The sequence below is a fragment of the Scyliorhinus torazame genome, chromosome 9 (genome assembly GCF_047496885.1).
Source record: "Scyliorhinus torazame isolate Kashiwa2021f chromosome 9, sScyTor2.1, whole genome shotgun sequence".
Lineage (NCBI taxonomy): Eukaryota > Metazoa > Chordata > Chondrichthyes > Carcharhiniformes > Scyliorhinidae > Scyliorhinus > Scyliorhinus torazame.
This window is the reverse complement of record NC_092715.1, coordinates 465,302-478,752: the sequence shown is the minus strand read 5'-3', so window position 1 is coordinate 478,752 and position 13,451 is coordinate 465,302. Positions and strand designations below refer to the sequence as shown.

General features: G+C 52.6%; 1 protein-coding gene across 1 annotated transcript in view; it reads left to right on the top strand.

The window, feature by feature from the left end:
- Positions 1-13,451, top strand: part of LOC140429043 (WD repeat-containing protein 70) — a 208,128-nt gene that overhangs the window by 117,295 nt on the left and 77,382 nt on the right. Inside the window, exon 10 of the mRNA XM_072515572.1 lies at positions 4,474-4,648. Within this exon, the coding sequence (XP_072371673.1) occupies positions 4,474-4,648 (175 nt within the window). The remainder of the gene's footprint in view (positions 1-4,473; positions 4,649-13,451) is intronic.

Sequence of the window (13,451 nt, the reverse complement as noted above, 5' to 3'; positions counted from 1 at the left end):
TTCCTCTCTCTCTTTTCTCTCTCTCACTCTCGTATTCAAGCCGCTTTAATTCTTTCTCATGTTCCATTTGTTTAATTTGCAACTGAATTTTTGCCATTTCCAATGAGTCAAACTCTGTCTCAGGCAACTTTAAATGCTTAACCACTGCCATAATTACCTCATCTTTTCGCATTTTGTCTGTTAACTGCAATGTTCTTGCCAAATCTAACGGTCTGCTTTTCGTTTCTGTCCGTCAGGTGCTACATGTGACATTCTCCACCCCGAAAAACTTGTGAGCCTCCGAAAGAGCCATTGTTCACAACACTCTCCCCACTTAAACTAAGATACCACACCGGAAAAGCAACAATCCTTCACTGTCTTTAAGTTCACAAAAGCCAATCCAATAGATAGACTTTTATCCCCCTCGAGCCCCCAACTGTTATGGGCGAGGTGTTTTCAGAACCCCAAAATGTATCATGGAGTTCAACCAACCTCTCCCTTTAATGGATTTGTTGCTTTTCCTGGCACATGGCTTGTTGCCTAGGTGTGGGATTACAATTATGGACACGTGGGTTTTTAAACACAAAACACTGTTTATTCCATGAACTCAACTTAACATCTTAAATAAACATTGGATCTCTTAACACCCCTTACTTCAAAGATAACTCAGAAAATATTGCAACAGTAAATAATTCCTCAAAATGTTCCTTCAAACTTCCAAGAGACATAAGAACATAATGAGAACATAAGAACTAGGAGCAGGAGTCGGCCATCTGGCCCCTCGAGCCTGCTCCGCCATTCAATGAGATCATGGCTGATATTTTGTGGACTCAGCTCCACATTCCGGCCCGAACACCATAACCCTTAATCCCTTTATTCTTCAAAAAACTATCTATCTTTATCTTAAAACCATTTAATGAAGGAGCCTCTACTGCTTCACTGGGCAAGGAATTCCCCAGATTCACAACCCTTTGGGTGAAGAAGTTCCTCCTAAACTCAGTCCTAAATCTACTTCCCCTTATTTTGAGGCTATGCCCCCTAGTTCTGCTTTCACCCGCCAGTGGAAACAACCTGCCCGCATCTAGCCTATCTATTCCCTTTATAATCTTATATGTTTCTATAAGATCCCCCCTCATCCTTCTAAATTCCAACGAGTACAGTCCCAGTCTACTCAACCTCTCCTCGTAATCCAACCCCTTCAGCTCTGGGATTAACCTAGTGAATCTCCTCTGCACACCCTCCAGTGCCAGTACGTCCTTTCTCAAGTAAGGAGACCAAGACTGAACACAATACTCCAGGTGTGGCCTCACTAACACCTTATACAATTGCAGCAGAACCTCCCTAGTCTTAAACTCCATCCCTCTAGCAATGAAGGACAAAATTCCATTTGCCTTCTTAATCACCTGTTGCACCTGAAAACCAACTTTTTGCGACTCATGCACTAGCACACCCAGGTCTCTCTGCACTGCAGCATGTTTTAATATTTTATCATTTAAATAATAATCCCTTTTGCTGTTATTCCTACCAAAATAGATAACCTCACATTTGTCAACATTGTATTCCATCTGCCAGACCCTAGCCCATTCACTTAGCCTATCCAAATCCCTCTGCAGACTTCCAGTATCCTCTGCACTTTTTGCTTTACCACTTATCTTAGTGTCGCCTGCAAACTTGGACACATTGCCCTTGGTCCCCAACTCCAAATCATCTATGTAAATTGTGAACAGTTGTGGGCCCAACACTGATCCCTGAGGGACACCACTAGCTACTGATTGCCAACCAGAGAAACATTAATCCCCACTCTTTGCTTTCTAATAATTAACCAATCCTCTATCCATGCTACTACTTTCCCCTTAATGCCATGCATCTTTATCTTATGCAACAACCTTTTGTGTGGCACCTTGTCAAAGGCTTTCTGGAAATCCAGATATACCACATCCATTGGCTCCCCGTTATCTACCGCACTGTTAATGTCCTCAAAAAATTCCACTAAATTAGTTAGGCACGACCTGCCCTTTATGAACCCATGCTGCGTCTGTCCAATGGGACAATTTCCATCCAGATGCCTCGCTATTTCTTCCTTGATGATAGATTCCAGCATCTTCCCTACTACCGAAGTTAAGCTCACTGGCCTATAATTACCCGCTTTCTGCCTACCTCCTTTTTTAAACAGTGGTGTCACGTTTGCTAATTTCCAATCCGCCGGGACCACCCCAGAGTCTAGTGAATTTTGGTAAATTATCACTAGTGCATTTGCAATTTCCCTAGCCATCTCTTTTAGCACTCTGGGATGCATTCCATCAGGGTTAGGAGACTTGTCTACCTTTAGCCCCATTAGCTTGCCCATCACTACCTCCTTAGTGATAACAATCCTCTCACGATCCTCACCTGTCATAGCCTCATTTCCATCAGTCACTGGCATGTTATTTGTGTCTTCCACTGTGAAGACCGACCCAAAAAACCTGTTCAGTTCCTCAGCCATTTCCTCATCTCCCATTATTAAATCTTAACACCTTTAAACAGAATCACATCAGGTTAAAGGCTTTACTATTATGAGTTTAAATCACCCAAATGATCCAGAGATAGTCTTTCATGGCAGAGATCCAGCTCACTGCAAATCACAGACACTCCCCAAGCTCTTTTCAAACTGCAAAATAGCTGACCTGACCTCAGCTCCACCCACTCTCTGACATCACTATTTTCTTAAAGGTACATTGCTTAAACATCCATGTCTTAAAGGTACTCTCACATGACATCTGGAACCTCGCCTGTGGTCAAAGAGGATGTGAAGATAACTGTTATGGCCCCAGCTATTTCTCTCCTTGCCTCTCGCAGTCAATGTCCTGGAACTCCCTCACTAACAGCACAGTGGATGTTCCTACCATAAGACATAGGAGCAGAGTTAGGCCACTCGGTCCATCGAGTCTGCTTCGCCATTCAATCACGGCTGATATTTTTCTCATCCCCATTCTCCTGCCTTCTCCCCATAACCCCTGATCCCCTTATTAATCAGGAAACTATCTATCTCTGTCTTAAAGACACTCCACAGCCTTCTGCGGCAAAGAGTTCCACAGATTCACCACCCTCTGGCTGAAGAAATTCCTCCTCATCTCGGTTGTAAAGGATCGTCCCTTTAGTCTGAGATTGTGTCCTCTGGTTCTAGTTTTTCCTACAAGTGGAAATATCCTCTCCACGTCCACTCTATCCAGGCCTCGCTGTATCCTGTAAGTTTCAATAAGATCCCCCCTCATCCTTCTAAACTCCAACAAGTACAGACCCAGAGTCCTCAACCGTTCCTCATAAGACAAGCTCTTCATTCCAGGGATCATTCTTGTGAACCTCCTCTGGACCCTTTCCAAGGCCAGCACATCCTTCCTTAGATACAGGTCCCAAAACTGCTCACAATCCTCCAAATGGCGTCTGACCAGAGCCTTATACAGCCTCAGAAGTACATCCCTGGTCTTGTATTCTAGCCCTCTTGACATGAAACCCTCTGCCTCACATCATCTCTTCAGCCAAGTATTTATCCGATATATCCTGCTATTTCTACTCTGACTAGCACAAGGCACTGAAATTTTCGTGAAATTACTAATCCTGAAATGGGTGGCACAGTAGCACAATGGTTAGCACTGTTGCTTCACAGCACCAGGGTCCCAGATTCGATTCCGCTTGGGTCACTGTCTGTGTGGAGTCTGCACATTCTCCCAGTGTCTGCGTGGGTTTTCTCCGGGTGCTCCGGTTTCCTCCCACAAGTCCTGAAAGACGTGCTTGTTGGGTGAATTGGACATTCTGAATTCTCCCTCTGTGTACCCGAACAGGCGTCGGAATGTGGCGACTAGGGGATTTTCACAGTAACTTCATTGCAGTGTTAATGTAAACCTACTTGTGACACTAATGAAGATTATTACCTTTGAGGTCCAATTTCTTACATTGGCCACAAACGGCTATCAGATCGCAGTAATTTATTTACATTTGCTCGATCAGTTTATTCTCTGTGCATTCAAATACCAAGCCTTTAGTTTCTCCTCCTGTTTTTCTAACCTCTAGCTTTATCTGCTGATTTACAAATTTAGATTTGTATTCTTTGTCCCTTCCTCTCACGTTCCGTTTATTTTTTTCCACACTAATACTCTGCTCTCTTACCGTGTCTCTTTTCCATTCCCCAAATCTCCTCATATTTTGTCCAATGACTAATCCCCTGTTAAGTTGAAAATTCTCTCTACGTTCCTCGTCATTTATGCAGGAAGGGGCTATTAATAGTGATATCACTGCCCCTTTATTGTGGTGTGGGGAGGGTGGCATTAACACTGATATCATTGCCATATTGATGCATGAAGAGGTAATAGTGCTGGAATCACTGCCCCATTAGTGTGGTAAGTGGGTATTGGTGCTGATACTGCCCCCTGGCGGAGGTGAGGAGGCAGTGGTGCTGGAATCACTGCCCCATTAGTGCAGTGAAATTATGTGTCTAATCTTTGCCGGTTTCTGCATCAGGACAGTGCGGACCTGGGACATGAACAATGAGAAGAAACACAAGAATGTTTTCAAGCCACGATCTGTGCAAGGAAAGCGGGTCATTCCAACAACGTGTGTGTACAGCAGGGACGGAAAGTTAATCGCTGCTGCGTGTCAGGATGGGTCCATTCAAATCTGGGATCGTACCATGAATGTAAGTGTGGTTTCGTTCAACAGCAGCACAGCGAGGGTGGGGGTCCGGCACGGGGAGGGTGGGGGTCCGGCACGGGGAGGGTGGGGGTCCGGCACAGGGAGGGTGGGGGTCCGGCACGGGGAGGGTGGGGGTCCGGCACGGGGAGGGTGGGGGTCCGGCACGGGGAGGGTGGGGGTCCGGCACGGGGAGGGTGGGGGTCCGGCACGGGGAGGGTGGGGGTCCGGCAAGGGGAGGGTGGGGGTCCGGCACGGGGAGGGTGGGGGTCCGGCACGGGGAGGGTGGGGGTCCGACACGGGTAGGGTGGGGGTCCGGCACGGGGTGGGTGGGGGTCCGGCACGGGGAGGGTGGGGGTCCGACACGGGGAGGGTGGGGGTCCGGCACGGGGAGGGTGGGGGTCCGGCACGGGGAGGGTGGGGTCTGGCACAGGGGTTCTCCCGCTCTCCTGCTCTGCTGTGCTCTCATATCAACCGATACATTTCTCAGTAAAAGCACTTTGACCCGAGCCAAGAACGTTGCAGCTGCAAAGCTCATTCCAGACATCATTTCATCCAGTACTGAGATTTCAGTGCAGCTGATCCTCAATACTGCACTGTCAGAGGGTCAGTACTGAGGGAGTGTCACACTGTCAGAGGGTCAGTACTGAGGGAGAGCTGCACTGTCAGAGGGTCAGTACTGAGGGAGTGCCGCACTGTCAGAGGGTCAGTACTGAGGGAGTGCCGCACTGTCAGAGGGTCAGTACTGAGGGGGTGCTGCACTGTCAGAGGGTCAGTACTGAGGGAGTGCCGCAATGTCAGAGGGTCAGTACTGAGGGAGTGCCGCACTGTCAGAGGGTCAGTACTGAGGGAGTGCCGCACTGTCAGAGGGTCAGTACTGAGGGAGTGCTGCACTGTCAGAGGGCCAGTACTGAGGGAGCCCCGCACTGTCAGAGGGTCAGTACTGAGGGAGTGCCGCACTGTCAGAGGGTCAGTACTGAGGGAGTGCTGCACTATCAGAGGGTCAGTACTGAGGGAGTGCTGTACTGTCAGACTGTCAGTACTGAGGGAGTGCTGCACTGTCAGAGGGTCAGTACTGAGGGATTGCTGCACTGTCAGAGGGTCAGTACTGAGGGAGTGCCGCACTGTCAGAGGGTCAGTACTGAGGGAGTGCCGCACTGTCAGAGGGTCAGTACTGAGGGGGTGCTGCACTGTCAGAGGGTCAGTACTGAGGGAGTGCCGCATTGTCAGAGGGTCAGTACTGAGGGAGTGCCGCACTGTCAGAGGGTCAGTACTGAGGGAGTGCTGCACTGTCAGAGGGCCAGTACTGAGGGAGCCCCGCACTGTCAGAGGGTCAGTACTGAGGGAGTGCCGCACTGTCAGAGGGTCAGTACTGAGGGAGTGCTGCACTATCAGAGGGTCAGTACTGAGGGAGTGCTGCACTGTCAGAGGGTCAGTACTGAGGGATTGCTGCACTTTCAGAGGGTCAGTGCTGAGGGAGTGCTGTACTGTCAGAGGGTCAGTACAGAGGGAGTGCTGCACTGTCAGAGGGTCAGTACTGAGGGAGTGCTGCACTGTCAGAGGGTCAGTACTGAGGGAGTGCCGCATTGTCAGAGGGTCAGTACTGAGGGAATGCCACACTGTCAGAGGGTCAGTACTGAGGGAGTGCTGCACTGTCAGAGGGCCAGTACTGAGGGAGCCCCGCACTGTCAGAGGGTCAGTACTGAGGGAGTGCCGCACTGTCAGAGGGTCAGTACTGAGGGAGTGCTGCACTGTCAGAGGGTCAGTACTGAGGGAGAGCTGCACTGTCAGAGGATCAGTACTGAGGGAGTGCTGCACTGTCAGAGGGTCAGTACTGAGGGAGTGCTGCACTGTCAGAGGGTCAGCACTGAGGGAGCGCTGCACTGTCAGAGGGTCAGTACTGAGGGAGTGCTGCACTGTCAGAGGGTCAGAACTGAGGGAGTGCTGCACTGTCAGAGGGTCAGAACTGAGTGAGTGCTGCACTGTCAGAGGGTCAGAACTGAGGGAGTGCTGCACTGTCAGAGGGTCAGTACTGAGGGAGTGCCGCTCTGTCAGAGGGTCAGTACTGAGGGAGTGCTGCACTGTCAGAGGGTCAGTACTGAGGGAGTGCCGCACTGTCAGAGGGTCAGTACTGAGGGAGTGCTGCACTGTCAGAGGGTCAGTACTGAGGGAGTGCTGCACTGTCAGAGGGTCAGTACTGAGGGAGTGCTGCACTGTCAGAGAGGGAGTGCTGCACTGTCAGGGTCAGTACTGAGGGAGCGCTGCACTGTCAGAAGGTCAGTACTGAGGGAGTGCCGCACTGTCAGAGGGTCAGTACTGAGAGAGTGCCGCAGTGTCAGAGGGTCAGTACTGAGGGAGTGCTGCACTGTCAGAGGGTCAGTACTGAGGGAGTGCCGCACTGTCAGAGGGTCAGTACTGAGAGAGTGCCGCACTGTCAGAGGGTCAGTACTGAGGGAGAGCCGCACTGTCAGAGGGTCAGTACTGAGAGGGTGCTGCACTGTCAGAGGGTCAGTACTGAGGGTGTGTCGCACTGTCGGAGGGTCAGTACTGAGGGAGTGCTGTACTGTCAGAGGGTCAGAACTGAGGGAGTGCTGCACTGTCAGAGGGTCAGAACTGAGTGAGTGCTGCACTGTCAGAGGGTCAGAACTGAGGGAGTGCTGCACTGTCAGAGGGTCAGTACTGAGGGAGTGCTGCACTGTCAGAGAGGGAGTGCTGCACTGTCAGAGAGGGAGTGCTGCACTGTCAGGGTCAGTACTGAGGGAGCGCTGCACTGTCAGAAGGTCAGTACTGAGGGAGTGCCGCACTGTCAGAGGGTCAGTACTGAGGGAGTGCTGCACTGTCAGAGGGTCAGTACTGAGGGAGTGCCGCACTGTCAGAGGGTCAGTACTGAGGGAGTGCTGCACTGTCAGAGGGTCAGTACTGAGGGAGCGCCGCACTGTCAGAGGGTCAGTACTGAGGGAGTGCTGCACTGTCAGAGGGTCAGAACTGAGTGAGTGCAGCACTGTCAGAGGGTCAGTACTGAGGGAGCGCCGCACTGTCAGAGGGTCAGTACTGAGGGAGTGCCGCACTGTCAGAGGGTCAGTACTGAGGGAGTGCCGCACTGTCAGAGGGTCAGTACTGAGGGAGTGCTGCACTGTCAGAGGGTCAGAACTGAGGGAGTGCTGCACTGTCAGAGGGTCAGTACTGAGGGAGCGCCGCTCTGTCAGAGGGTCAGTACTGAGGGAGTGCCGCACTGTCAGAGGGTCAGTACTGAGGGAGTCCTGCACTGTCAGAGGGTCAGTACTGAGGGAGTGCTGCACTGTCAGAGAGGGAGTGCTGCACTGTCTGAGGGTCAGTACTGAGGGAGCGCTGCACTGTCAGAGAGGGAGTGCTGCACTGTCAGAAGGTCAGTACTGAGGGAGTGCCGCACTGTCAGAGGGTCAGTACTGAGAGAGTGCCGCAGTGTCAGAGGGTCAGTACTGAGGGAGTGCTGCACTGTCAGAGGGTCAGTACTGAGGGAGTGCCGCACTGTCAGAGGGTCAGCACTGAGAGAGTGCCGCACTGTCAGAGGGTCAGTACTGTGGGAGTGCCGCACTGTCAGAGGGTCAGTACTGAGAGGGTGCTGCACTGTCAGAGGGTCAGTACTGGTGGAGTGCTGCACTGTCAGAGGGTCAGTACTGAGGGTGTGTCGCACTGTCGGAGGGTCAGTACTGAGGGAGTGCTGCACTGTCAGAGGGTCAGTACTGAGGGAGTGCAGCACTGTCAGAGGGTCAGTACTGAGGGAATGCAGCACTGTCAGAGGGTCAGTACTGAGAGGGTGCTGCACTGTCAGAGGGTCAGTACTGGTGGAGTGCTGCACTGTCAGAGGGTCAGTACTGAGGGAGTGCAGCACTGTCAGAGGGTCAGTACTGAGGGAATGCAGCACTGTCAGAGGGTCAGTACTGAGAGGGTGCTGCACTGTCAGAGGGTCAGTACTGGTGGAGTGCTGCACTGTCAGAGGGTCAGTACTGAGGGTGTGTCGCACTGTCGGAGGGTCAGTACTGAGGGAGTGCTGCGCTGTCAGAGGGTCAGTACTGAGGGAGTGCTGCACTGTCGGAGGGACTGTAGTGAGGGAGCGCTGCACTGTCGGAGGACAGTAGTGAGGGAGCGCTGCACTGTCGGAGGGACAGTAGTGAGGGAGCGCTGCACTGTCGGAGGGACAGTAGTGAGGGAGCGCTGCACTGTCGGAGAGACAGTAGTGAGGGAGCGCTGCACAGTCGGAGGGACAGTAGTGAGGGAGCGCTGCACTGTCGGAGGGACATTAGTCAGGTAGCGCTGCACTGTCGGAAGGAAGTGGTAGGGAAATTACTGGAGAGAATTCTTCGAGACAGGATCTACTCCCATTTGGAAGCAAATGGACGTATTAGTGAGAGGCAGCACGGTTATGTGAAGGGGAGGTCGTGTCTCACTAACTTGATAGAGTTTTTCGAGGAGGTCACTAAGATGATTGATGCAGGTAGGGCAGTAGATGTTGTCTATATGGACTTCAGTAAGGCCTTTGACAAGGTCCCTCATGGTAGACTAGTACAAAAGGTGAAGTCACACGGGATCAGGGGTGAACTGGCAAGGTGGATACAGAACTGGCTAGGCCATAGAAGGCAGAGGGTAGCAATGGAGGGATGCTTTTCTAATTGGAGGGCTGTGACCAGTGGTGTTCCACAGGGATCAGTGCTGGGACCTTTGCTCTTTGTAGTATATATAAATGATTTGGAGGAAAATGTAACTGGTCTGATTAGTAAGTTTGCAGACGACACAAAGGTTGGTGGAATTGCGGATAGCGATGAGGACTGTCTGAGGATACAGCAGGATTTAGATTGTCTGGAGACTTGGGCGGAGAGATGGCAGATGGAGTTTAATCCGGACAAATGTGAGGTAATGCATTTTGGAAGGGCTAATGCAGGTAGGGAATATACAGTGAATGGTAGAACCCTCAAGAGTATTGAAAGTCAAAGAGATCTAGGAGTACAGGTCCACAGGTCATTGAAAGGGGCAACACAGGTGGAGAAGGTAGTCAAGAAGGCATACGGCATGCTTGCCTTCATTGGCCGGGGCATTGAGTATAAGAATTGGCAAGTCATGTTGCAGCTGTATAGAACCTTAGTTAGGCCACACTTGGAGTATAGTGTTCAATTCTGGTCGCCACACTACCAGAAGGATGTGGAGGCTTTAGAGAGGGTGCAGAAGAGATTTACCAGAATGTTGCCTGGTATGGAGGGCATTAGCTATGAGGAGCGATTGAATAAACTCGGTTTGTTCTCACTGGAACGAAGGAGGTTGAGGGGCGACCTGATAGAGGTATACAAAATTATGAGGGGCATAGACAGAGTGGATAGTCAGAGGCTTTTCCCCAGGGTAGAGGGGTCAATTACTAGGGGGCATAGGTTTAAGGTGAGAGGGGCAAAGTTTAGAATAGATGTACGAGGCAAGTTTTTTACGCAGAGGGTAGTGGGTGCCTGGAACTCGCTACCGGAGGAGGTAGTGGAAGCAGGGACGATAGGGACATTTAAGGGGCATCTTGACAAATATATGAATAGGATGGGAATAGAAGGATACGGACACAGGAAGTGTAGAAGATTGTAGTTTAGTCGGGCAGTATGGTCGGCACGGGCTTGGAGGGCCGAAGGGCCTGTTCCTGTGCTGTACATTTCTTTGTTCTTTGTTTGTTTGTTCTTTGAATGTTGTGAGGGAGCGCTGCATTGTCAGAGGGACTGTAGTGAGGTAGCGCTGCTCTGTCGGAGGGACAGTAGTGAGGGAGCGCTGCACAGTCGGAGGGACAGTAGTGAGGGAGCGCTGCACTGTCGGAGGGTCATTAGTCAGGTAGCGCTGCACTGTTCAGGGTCAGTATTGAAGAAGTATACAGTGGAAGGTCTGACACTGGTAAGTCCTGAGGAACAAAGAGATCTTAGCGTGTTTGTCCTGAGATCTCAGAAGGCAGACGGGCAGGTTAATAGGGGGGTGAAAAAGGGCATGTGGGACACTCACCTTTATCAATCGGGGCATAGATTACAAAAGCAGGGAGGTCCTGTTGGAGTTGTGTAGAACATTGGTGAGGCCACAGCTGGAGCACTGTGTGCAATTCTGGTCGCCACATTATAGGAAGGATGTGATTGCACTGGAGGGGGTGCAGAGGAGATTCACCAGGATGTTGCCTGGGATGGAACATTTCAGTTCTGAATGGAGGTTGGATAGGCTTGGGTTGTTTTCACTGGAGCAGAGAAGGCTGAGGGGCGACCTGATCGAGGTGGACAAGATTATGAGGGTCGTGGACAGGGAGCAGCTGTTCCCCTGAGTTGAAGGGTCAGTTACGAGGTGTGGAGCAGGAGGTTCAGGGGGGATTTGAGGAAAAACCTTTTTACCCAGAGGGTGGTGAGCGTCTGGAACGCACGGCCTGGGGGGGCGGGGGTAGAGGCGGGTCTGGAACGCACGGCCTGGGAGGGGGGTAGAGGCGGGTCTGGAACGCACGGCCTGGGAGGGGGGTAGAGGCGGGTCTGGAACGCACGGCCTGGGGGGGCGGGGGTAGAGGCGGGTCTGGAACACACGGCCTGGGAGGGGGGTAGAGGCGGGTCTGGAACGCACGGCCTGGGGGGGCGGGGGTAGAGGCGGGTCTGGAACACACGGCCTGGGAGGGGGGTAGAGGCGGGTCTGGAACGCACGGCCTGGGAGGGGGGGAGAGGCGGGTCTGGAACGCACGGACTGGGAGGGGGGGGAGAGGCGGGTCGCCTGGATGAGCACTCGGCACGTCTGAACATTCGAGGTTATGGGCCAAGTGCTGGCCAATGGGATTAGGTCGGCAGGTCAGGTGTTTTTCATGTGGTTGTGCAGACTCGATGGGCTGAAGGGCCTCTTCACTGTTATTCTGTGATTCAGAAGAAAATCCCCTCCCCACACCCGGCTCAACCTAATGAACATTCTCTGGACTGCCTCTGATGCCAGTGTAACTTTCATTAGATAAAGGGGCCAAAACTGTTGACAGTATTCCGGGGGGTGCATTGGGTGATTATTTGAATAGAAACAATGGGCTGGATGCTTCCACCCTGCCCACCGCAAGAACGCCACGGGCGAGACTCCGACAATGGGAAAATCCATTGGCCTCGGCGGGATTCTCGGGTCGGCGGGCGGACATGGCCGGAGAATCCCGCCCAGTGTGCCGGTGAACAAGGAAAGGCAGTCGTGAGGCTGGTCTGGAGAACAGGGGCAGCTACAATGGGCCAAGTGGCCGCCTCCTGTAGCTGTAGTTGATTTTTTGCATCGGCCTGAGGTGCTGATTGGCTACAGCTGTCCATCTGTCCAGTGCTTCAATGTAAAGCAGCTTGACCTTGATGGGTGAGCTCTTGGGATGCGTCTGTTCGGAGCTACTTGCTGAGCTTGGCGATGAGGTGGTGTTTCTGATGATGTTGTATCTGATGGAAATAATGCTCTGATTATGGACGATGTAACGGTGTGTGTGGGAGGAGCTCGCACTGAGAGATGCTCTATGGGCGATGTAACGGTGTGTGTGGGGGAGCTCGCACTGAGAGATGCTCTATGGGCGATGTAACGGTGTGTGTGGGAGGAGCTCGCACTGAGAGATGCTCTATGGGCGATGTAACGGTGTGTGTGGGGGGAGCTCGCACTGAGAGATGCTCTATGGGCGATGTAACGGTGTGTGTGGGGGAGCTCGCACTGAGAGATGCTCTATGGGCGATGTAACGGTGTGTGTGGGAGGAGCTCGCACTGAGAGATGCTCTATGGGCGATGTAACGGTGTGTGTGGGAGGAGCTCGCACTGAGAGATGCTCTATGGGCGATGTAACGGTGTGTGTGGGAGGAGCTCGCACTGAGAGATGCTCTATGGGCGATGTAACGGTGTGTGTGGGAGGAGCTCGCACTGAGAGATGCTCTATGGGCGATGTAACGGTGTGTGTGGGAGGAGCTCGCACTGAGAGATGCTGTATGGGCGATGTAACGGTGTGTGTGGGAGGAGCTCGCACAGAGATGCTCTGACTATGGGCGATGTAACGGTGTGTGTGGGGGGAGCTCGCACAGAGATGCTCTGACTATGGGCGATGTAACGGTGTGTGTGGGGGGAGCTCGCACTGAGAGATGCTCTATGGGCGATGTAACGGTGTGTGTGGGGGGAGCTCGCACTGAGAGATGCTCTATGGGCGATGTAACGGTGTGTGTGGGAGGAGCTCGCACTGAGAGATGCTCTATGGGCGATGTAACGGTGTGTGTGGGAGGAGCTCGCACTGAGAGATGCTCTATGGGTGATGTAACGGTGTGTGTGGGAGGAGCTCGCACTGAGAGATGCTCTATGGGCGATGTAACGGTGTGTGTGGGGGGAGCTCGCACTGAGAGATGCTCTATGGGCGATGTAACGGTGTGTGTGGGGGGAGCTCGCACTGAGAGATGCTCTATGGGCGATGTAACGGTGTGTGTGGGGGGAGCTCGCACAGAGATGCTCTGACTATGGGCGATGTAACGGTGTGTGTGGGAGGAGCTCGCACTGAGAGATGCTCTATGGGCGATGTAACGGTGTGTGTGGGAGGAGCTCGCACTGAGAGATGCTCTATGGGCGATGTAACGGTGTGTGTGGGAGGAGCTCGCACTGAGAGATGCTCTATGGGCGATGTAACGGTGTGTGTGGGAGGAGCTCGCACTGAGAGATGCTCTATGGGCGATGTAACGGTGTGTGTGGGAGGAGCTCGCACTGAGAGATGCTCTATGGACGATGTAACGGTGTGTGTGGGAGGAGCTCGCACTGAGAGATGCTCTATGGGCGATGTAACGGTGTGTGTGGGGGGAGCTCGCACT